The sequence below is a fragment of the Spermophilus citellus genome (genome assembly GCF_964194105.1).
Source record: "Spermophilus citellus genome assembly, chromosome: 6".
NCBI lineage: Eukaryota > Metazoa > Chordata > Mammalia > Rodentia > Sciuridae > Spermophilus > Spermophilus citellus.
Genome location: NC_138187.1, coordinates 163,078,151 through 163,087,904, shown reverse-complemented (window position 1 = coordinate 163,087,904; position 9,754 = coordinate 163,078,151). Strand labels below are relative to the sequence as shown.

Here is a 9,754-nt window from a genome sequence, read left to right as displayed (position 1 = left end):
CCGCACAACGCTCTGGCTTCCTTTGGATCGAGAAGCGTGGGCGAGAGATTACAGACTTCAGGCGGTTTCTCTCTCTACTCCTCTTCCATCTGGCTAGAGCGGCCTGAGTTCATTTTCCTCGGGTGAGGGCCGCCGTCACGAACGCTGGCGGCCAGCCCCGCGGGGGGGCCGTCATCTCGCGAGAAAGGCGAGGAGGGGCGGTGTCTCGAGTCGAGGGAGGGAGGAGCCGCGACCGCCTCCGCCTCCGCCTCCTCCTCCGGCGGGAGGGGGCAGGGAGGGGACTGTCGCCGGGCTCTGGCTGTTCTGGGTAGTCTGAGCAGGAGAGTATGAGGCGAGCTCCGGCCCGGGCGCGGCTGGGCTCCGGGCACGAAGGCGCCGCGGCCGTCTGAGTCGCTCCGCGCGAGGCCGGCGGCGGACGGTGCCGGAGCGGCGCGGGAGCCGAGCCGCGTCCCGCCGCCCCTCCCCCGCGGCGGTGCCCCCAGCTCCGCGGCCCCGGCGGAGCCATGTCGCGGGGCGGCTCCTGCCCGCACCTGTTGTGGGACGTGCGGAGGAGGTCGCTGGGGCTGGAGGACCCGTCCCGGCTGCGGAGCCGCTACCTGGGTGAGCGGGGCCGGGCGGGGTCGGGCCGCCGGGCCGGGGTCCCTCCCGAGCCCCGCGGCCGGGGCGCCCCGTGCGCTGAGCGCGCCGCGGACAGCCGAGCGGCGCGGGCGGGCCCTCGGCGCAAGTCGGCGCCCCGGCCAACCGACCGGCCCGGGCGGCCGCGGCCCCGGAGCGCCCCCGTCGCCGCCGCCCGGGGTCGGGTTTCACGTCCCGCCTCCACCCGGGGCGCCGGGCGAGCCTCCTGAACGGCTCGGGCGGGCGCTCTGGCCGGTCCCCGGGCGCTGTCCTGCCGGACGGCGTGTGACCGCGGTCCGCCCGCGACCTCCCTGGGCAAGTGAGGAAAATGGCACCCCCGGGGCCAACGGCCCGGCTGGTGGGTGGCCTGGCCGGAGTTAGGTGACTTTTGCGTTGCTTTTCCTTCTCTCCCTGGAGTCGCCCCAGGGAGCGAAACCCCGAGCTCCTTCCCTGCCGACTCGCTCCCGCCCTGGACGGAGTCCTGTTTTGTTTCCCGAGTCCAGAACTTTTTCTGAGTTCTTTTTTCCCCCTCTCCCTTTTGGTAGGGGTTGAACCCAGAGGCGCTGTACCACTGAGCCACATACCCAGCCCATTTTATTTTTTTAGATTTTGAGGTCTCACTGAGTTGTTGAGGCTGTCCTCGAACTTGTGATCCTCTTGCTTCAGCCTCCCGAATGGATTGCTGGCCAGCACCACCTTGTCTAGCTTTTTTGAATTCTTAACCAGCACATATGCCGTAAATGCGTGTGTTTGGCCTGAATAAAACACACCTGCTTTTTCTACACTACGTCTTGGACATCCTTCCAGGACCATTACGATTGATCCACTCTTCTAAAAAATTATTACATAATTTTTAACAAAGTGAAATACTGAAGCGGACTCCACTGTCTTGCTTTATCCGATGTTGACTGCTACTAACGGCAGTGCACCTAACATCTTTGTACAAGACTGTGTATTTGTTCTAAGTAGAAAGTGCTAATTGACCATCACCTCACATAGTTACTATCTTTTTTTTTTTTTTTTTTGGATGGTGAAAAAAATGACTTGTGGAGGTGGAATACTGGAAATTAAACCCGGGGTGCTCTACCACTGACCTATATCGCCAGCCCTTTTTTTCTATTTTTTAATTTTTCAAAGATCTGGCCGAGTTGCCCATACTAGCCTCAAATTGATCCTCCTGCCTCAGCCTCTCAAACAGTTGGTTTTACATGAGTGGCTGCCAGGCTGGACTGATAAAATTTATGATTTTTTAAAAGTACTCTTACAAAGCCTTCCTTTTAATTCTAAGTCCAAGATTTTAGGAAATAGATAGGTTTTTTTCTTTAAAGACAGTGTCTAAACCTTATAATTTTTTACAGTATTGTAAGGTGAATATATTTCTGATACAGTTCCATTATTTGTATTTATAATAATGAATTACTGCTAAGTAACTAAAATTTAGGATAAAACGGAGAGATTTTTTTCTTCTTAACATTTACAGTTTGTTTCACCATAGCATGTGTCTTTCTATTAGCAGTATTCAAGCTTCATAATTGATTGTACATAAATTGATTAATTATCTCTTTTCTTTCCATAAAAAGGTATATAGAAACACTTTATTTTTGTTTTGCACTTCTGGGGATCAAACCCAGGGAGGGCCTTGCACATTCTAGGCGAGTGCTCTACCACAAGCCACATCCCCAGCTCTAAAAGAAAATTATTCACAAAATAGCCTTTTATGTTGTGGGAATGAAGATGAATAATTTTGTGTATGTTGTTTGTGAGAGAAAGATGTATGCCTTTATAGCTCCCAAATTCACAAGAATCTCCTGAACTAAGGGAGTCTTATTTCGACCTACATGAATTCAGAAGTTTGTTCAGGGATTGTAATCTCCATGAGCTTGATCTAAGTTCCAGTGTAGGATTTTTTTTTTTTTTTTAATGAATAATTGTCAAAAGTCCAGAATCAGATAACAATGTTAAGTTTAAAAGTTTCACAGTTTCTCAAGATACTGTATACTTGCTGTAGAGCAGTGCCTTTCGAATTCAGTGATTGTTAGTTACTCATTATCTATACATATTTCATAAACATTTATATATAGTTTTATATAGATAAACCTGGTTTAGAAAAGAAACTATTTGTATGCATGCATTATTTCTACTCATATTTTTTTTTCTTTTGCACATACTTGCCTGCAGTTGAATTTACTCTTTTTCTAACTGTTCTAAATTAAAAGGTTATAATTGTTAAGGATTTGTTTATTATAACATATAAAATGTTTTATATAAAATGCTTATGCTGTGATTATGCAGCCAAGGACAACTTTTTTTTTTAATTTAGTTGCCAAATGAACCTTTATTTTTATTTATTTATATGTGGTGCTGAGAATTGAACCCAGTGGCTCAAACATGCCAAACAAGCACTCTTCCACTGAGCCACAACCCCAGCCCAAGGACAACTTTTTAATAGATGTTAAAATTTCCTTTTTTGTAAGGGGTTTGGGAAGTCTGTGTCCTTTGAATATTTTGAGTTGGTTATGTATTGAAATAGATAATTTTGCCTTCAGGTTACTCTCTAGTGAATCCTGAATTATCTACATTCTGAATTACCAGGTTCTTCTTCATAATGTGTTGCCAAGTTACAGTATATAATAGGATCAGTAAGTTCTGATGTTTGCTTCCTTGTTTAGTCACTGGAGAAAAGTTTGTAGAATTCTTTAGTCTCAGAGTCCCAATGAAAGTGGAAAATGTATTGTTTTGGTAGTTAAAAGTGATTGTCAAATATAGCAAACATAATAAAGTATACTCATAATTCTTTAAGGTAAAGACTACCAGAGGATATTTGAAGTCATTACATTTGTAGACAACATTAGTAACACCTCTCTGGATTTCATTCTTCTCTGGCATGGGGATGAATCAGAGAAATGGCTTAAAAATGGTACAATCTTCTAGTAGCGTAAAACTTGATCTAGTGATATGTTTTAGGTCAGGGTTTTGAATGTTTTGACATGATCTACAGTAAAAATCCATTTACATGGCACCTTGTGATTCAGCTAAAATAAAAGATCCTTCAGATGTAAACTTAGCCTTACTAGATAGGGTAAGTTCTATTTTCTGTTCTGTATCATGTTCTTAAAAAGTTGGTCTTGACCCAGTAGAATACCCACTAATGAGTCTCGGCTTGAGGTTTGCAAAACTTTTCTAGGTGGTGTATAATTTTTATAATTTTGATTGAATGTTTTTGACTTCAGAGTTAGGGTGGGTGAAGTTCTTAAGTAGTTAAAGCAGATTTTAAAAGTTTTTTTGATGTCTTCTGATGGCTTATAAGGAATGTATATAAAAAGCAAAACTTTGTTTACACCTTGGACAAAATAACTAGGATAGGATACTTTTTAGTTTTCATTTCTGGAGTAAATATGTACAGCGAGATTGCTGGATTGCACGATAAGTGCTTTGCACTTAATAAGGAGCTGCCACACTGTTTTCCAAAATAATTGTTCTATACTAATTCCTACCAGTAGTGTATGAGAGTTAGTCACTCTACTTTCTCCTCTGCATTTGGTGTAGTGAGTCTTCTTTATTTTAGCCTTTCTGATAGGTGTTTGTTACTCTCTTAGTTTGTTTTTCTGTAATGATTAACAGTATCGGAGTGTCTTTTTTTTTTCCCCCGTCTATATACTTTGGTTAAAAGTGTTCAAGTTCACCTTTTTAATATGTAAAAATTCTTTATGTAATCTTGGTAAAAGTCCTTAATCAAAAAATTTAAAACATTTTCTTTCAGTTTTTATCTTGTCTTTTATTAAAAAGTCTTTTATAGTTCATACTTTTCATATCCAGAGAATCTTTACATAATCCAAGGTCACAAAAATTATACTGCGTTATTCCTGGAAGTTTTGGTTTATTTGTTTTATGGTGCTAGGGATTGTGTCTGGGACCTTGCACATGTTAGGCAAGTGTACTACCACTGAGCCTCGTTTCTAGCCCTGGAAGTTTTTTCTTTTAGCTTTTGAAATTTAGTTCTATGAATAGTTTTTAGTAAAGTTTTACATATACTGTCAGGCAAGAGTTAGGTTTCCTTTCTTTACATACACATGTATAATTGATCCAGCACCATTTGTCCTTTTCCTTTTGTTGAAAATAGGTTGGCTGTATGTTTGTAGGTACTTCATTTTGAAATCCACTGTGTAACACTTTGTTCTTGGTCCACTCTCCTTACCCCAAATTGTCTTGGCTGTTTTGCGCCTTTTCCATTTTCTTTTCTTTCTTTCTTTCTTTCTTTTTTTTTTTTTTTAATATTTATTTAAGTTGTAGGTGGACACAGTATCTTTATTTTACATTTATGTGGTGCTGAGGATCGAACCCAGTGCCACGTGCATTCTGGGCAAGCGCTTTACCACTGAGCCACAACACCAGCCCCTGGGCCTTTTTCATTTTCATATATATATTTTAAAAAAATGCAAAAAGAAGGGCTAGGGTTATGGCTCAGCAGTAGAGCACTCGCCTCACATATGCAAGGCCCTGGGTTTGATCCTCAGCACCACATTAAAAAAATAAATAAATAAAGTTATTTTAAAAATTGGTGACTTTTAGCAAATCACGTATTTACAGGAGAGAGATTTAAAGACATGATTTTCTTTATGAACAAATGTCAGCGGTTTATATAAATATTATAAGCAGCCTGTTTCTTTTGGAAGTTAGAGTTGAATCTATACATTATTTCAGGGAGAATATTACTCTTTACAACACTGAATCTTTCAAACTACAATTCTGGTTTATCTGTGTATTTAGATGTTCTAAGATTCTTTCAGCAGTGTTTTAAGTTTTTTTTTTTTTTTAATTGTAGTTGTAGGTGGACACAATACCTTTATTTTTTATGTATGTGGTGCTGAGGATTAAACCCAAGGCCTCGAACTTGTGAGACAAGTGCTGTACCACTAAGCCACAGCCCCAGCCCATCAGCAGTGTTTTAAATTTTTCATAAATCATATTAAAAATTTCAAGCTGTCTTGGGTGGTATTTTTAAGTTTCAATATCTAATTGTTCATTGAGGATGTAATATACAATTTATTTATTTATTTATTTATTTTAAAGCACTCTACCTCTGAGCTACATCCCCAGCCATTTTTATTTCATATTTTGAGACAAGATCTCAGTTTGTTGCTGAGGCTGGCCTTGAACTTGCCATCCTCCTGCCTCAGCCTACCCAGTTGCTGGGATTATAGGTTGTGCTGCTGTACCCTGGTATTTCTGATTTTTAGATGGAAAAGATTGTCTCTCATTATTAAGTATGTAATTGGCTGTAGGTTTTTTGTTGATGCCCTTTCAGACTTCGGAAATTCCTTTCTATTCCTCGATTGCTAAGAAGTTCTTCATAACTGGTTCTTCTGTCAAAGTTGTTTTTTTCTCTACTGAAATGAGTTTTTGAATTTTCTTTCACTTATTCTGTTAATGTGGCATATTAGCATAATGATTTACATTTGAATATTGAGCCAACATTTAATTCCTGGGTTGAATTTCCCTTGTCATGGTACATTATTTTTTTTTGTATTGCTAACTTCAACTTTGGTTAGAATTTTGAGCTAGTTTATAGTTTTCTTGTAAAATTGTACCTGATTTTGATATCAGGATAATGCTGGCTGCGTGAATGAGTTAGGATGTGTTCCCTTTTGTCTGAAGGGTTTGTGTAGGATTAAAACTACTTTTCCTTGAATGTTTGATAGATACCAACTTTGAAACTATCTGGGCTTTGAGTTTTCTTTTTTCCCTCCCTGTGGAGTATATTTTTGGGGGATGTGGATTTAAATATATTTAAAAGCTTATTTTAAGGTAATGGTAGATTCATGTGCAATTGTAAGAAATACTACAAACTTATAAATAAACTTTACCACCAGGACCTCCTATGTTAACATTTTTTATAGTGTAAGAACCAGGAAACTGACAGATAAAATTCATGAACCTCATTTAGATTTCACAGGGTCACTTGGACTCATTTGTATGTGTCTGTGTGTGTATATGTGTGTGTGTATTCCATGCAGTTTAACCTACTAATTTTAATTAAGTAATTTTAATAGATTAATGTTGACTTTAATTAGTTAATAGACTAATGAGATAGGGAACAGTTCTATCTAAAGGACTCTTTTTGAGACCCTTGTGTAACCTTGGCCACATCCTTCCCTCCCCACTGCTAACCCCTGGCAGCCACCATTTTGTTCTTCATCCCTATAATTTTTGTCACCTAAAGAATACTATTTAGGCTGCACATGGTATTGCATGCCCATAGTTGGGAGGCTGAGGTAGCAGGATCTCTTGAGCCCGCAATTCTGTACTCATGGGGCAAATAGTGAGATCCCGTCTCCAAAAAAAAAAAAAAAAAAGAAAAAAGAAAAAGAATGTTGTATAGACAGTATATGTATTTAACCTTATAAATTATAGTGTGTAACCTTTTGAGATTGGAGTTTTCATTCAGACTAATTATCTTGAGATCCATCCAACTTGTTGTATGCATAGTTTATTCTTTTTTATTGTTGAGTAGTGGTCTAGAGTATGAGTGTGTGGTTATGAATATTTGGATTCTTCCAGTTTGGGGCTAAGAATAAGTTGTTAATATTTTTGCACATGGGGGAATGCACTGATGCATGTCTGCAATTCCAGTGACTCAGGAGACAGAGGCAGGAAGATTGCAGGTTTCAGTAACTTTGTGAGATGCTATCTCGAAAAATAAACGAAGGGCTGGGGATTTAGTTTTTTGATAAAGCACCCCTGGGTTCAATCCCTGGTATTAAAAAAAAAATTATGCCCAGATTTTATACTAACATGAATTTTAATTTGGGCTGTTTGGTAAGTGTATTGTTTAATTTTGTAAGAAGCTTCCATGCTCGTTTTCCAGTGGCATTTTACCAAAAAAAAACTACATTTTTACATGGGAAATGTAGTTTCTCTGTATCCTATCATTTGATGTTATCTCTTTTTTTTAAATTTTAATAATTTTTGCTAGGTGTGTAGTGATGTCTCATTTGTTTTAATATGCATTTCCCTAATGACTAATGATGTTGCATATCTTTTCATGTGGTTTTTTGCCACCTGTATATTTTCAGTGAAATATCTCAGTTTTCTTCATTCCTGGATTATTATTTTTCAGCTGTTGAGTTTTGAGATTTCTTTATGTATTTTAGGTATTAGTCCTTTGTTAGATATGTGGTTTGCAAATATTTCCTGCCAGTCTGTAGCTTGTTTTTCATTCTTTTTAATTTTAAATTGTAGATGGACACAATACCTTTATTTTAATATTTTTTTAGTTGTCAGTGGACCTTTATTTGTTTGTTTATATGTGGTGCTGAGGATGGAACCCTGTGCCTCACACATGTCCGGCACTGAGCCACAACCCAGCCCTTGCATTCTCATCAGAGGGTCTTTTGTAGAGCCAAGGTTTTAAATTTTGGTAAGGTCCAGTTTAGCATTTTTTTCTTTTATGGATTGTTATAGCATTATAAGTCAAAGAACTTAGCTTAATACTGTGTTCTAAAGATTGTTTCCTGTGTGTTCTTTCTAGAATTTTGTAGTTTTACATTTAAGTCCACTATCTATTTTGAGTTAAATTTTATATGAGGTATGAGATTTAGCCTGAAATTCACTTTTTCTTTTTTGAGTACCAGGGATTAAATTCCAGAGCTCTCTCACTGAGCCAGCCCTGTTTTGTATTTTATTTAGAGAAGGGTCTCACTGAGTTGCTTACCACCTCATTTTTTCTGAGGCTGGCTTTGAACTTACCACCTCATTTTTGCTGAGGCTGGCTTTGAACTCCTGATCCTCAGCCTCCCGAGCCGCTGGGATTACAGGTGTGCACCACTGTGCCTGGCTCTGAAATTCATTTTGTTCACTTACTCTCTGGCACAGTGTATTTCAAAGTTGTTTCCTTTATTGAATTGCTTTTGCATCTTTTTTTTTTTTTTAATCATTTGGACATATTTATGTTGATCTAAATCTGAGTGTTCAATTCTGCTTAATTGATCTCTCTCTCTTTCTGTGAATATCATACTGTTTTGTTTCTCTTTTTTGGATGGGGGGACCGAACCCAGGCTCTTTACCACTAAACTAGGCCCCCAATCCTTTTATTTTGAAGTAGGGTTTTACTAAGTTGCAATGACTGTGCTTGAACTTGGCATCCTCCTGCCTTAGGCTCCCCAGTTCCTGGGATTTCGGTTGTGTGCCACCATGTCTGGCCTCCGACTACTGTTTCTGTAGTTGTATACTAATCTTTAACATTAGGGTAGAATGATTTCTCCCTTTTTTTTTTCATCTTTTTTTTAAAGTTATTATGATTGTTCTAGGTCCTTTACCTTTCCATATAACTCTTAAGCATAAACTTGTCCATGTTTCCAAATATATTGCTAGAATTTTGATAGGTATTTACTTAAACATCAATTTGGGAAGAGTCATATGTTATTGAGTCTTCTAATACATGAATGCAGTATGTCTGTTTGTTTACATATTTGATTTCTTTCATCAGCAATTTGTAATTACAAGATACAGATCTTCAACAATTTTTTTAATTTAATTGTCTTTAGACCAGTTGTGATAGTATTGTGTTTAAGTACAATTTCCACATGTTCATTGTTGGTATATAAAAGTGTGATTACTTTTTGTGTGTTAATCTTGTATCCATTGACCTTGCTGAATTTACTTATTATTAGTTCAAGTAGTTTTTTGAGTATATTGTTAGGGATTTTGTATACAGACAATTCTGTCATCTTCCTATAGGAATAGTTTTATTTCTTTTTATCTAAATTTGTCTGTCTTTTCCTTGCCTTGTTACATTGGTGAGAACTTCTGGAACTATGTTGAATAACAGTTGTAGAGTGAATATCCTTGTTTTATTTTTTATTTTAGGTAGAAAGCAGTCACTGTTTCATCATTAAATAAGTGAGCTATAGGGTCCCTTTTTTTGGCGGGGGTGGGGTGCTCATTAGATTGAGGAAATTTCCTTCCTGCTGAGTTGCTGAGTGTTTGTCATGAATGGGTTCAATCAGAGAAGCAGAACGTGCATACATATGCATAAAGATGTTTTATAGGGATTTGACCTTATTTAATTACTCACCAAAACAATTTTATAAGTTATTCTCTTCATGTCTGATGCTGGGGCTTGACATCTGCAGGACGGGCA

General features: G+C 39.0%; 1 protein-coding gene across 4 annotated transcripts in view; it reads left to right on the top strand.

The window, feature by feature from the left end:
• Nucleotides 1-215: 215 nt before the first annotated feature.
• DCAF6 (DDB1 and CUL4 associated factor 6) overlaps nt 216-9,754 on the top strand; it is a 108,034-nt gene continuing 98,495 nt past the window's right edge. For 2 of the 4 annotated variants that reach the window (XM_081297527.1, XM_081297525.1), the window contains exon 1: nt 216-600. In XM_081297527.1, coding sequence (XP_081153653.1) covers nt 504-600 — 97 coding nt within the window. In that variant the 5' untranslated portion in view covers nt 216-503. The remainder of the gene's footprint in view (nt 601-9,754) is intronic. The other 2 variants (XM_081297526.1, XM_081297528.1) reach the window with 2 other exon arrangements.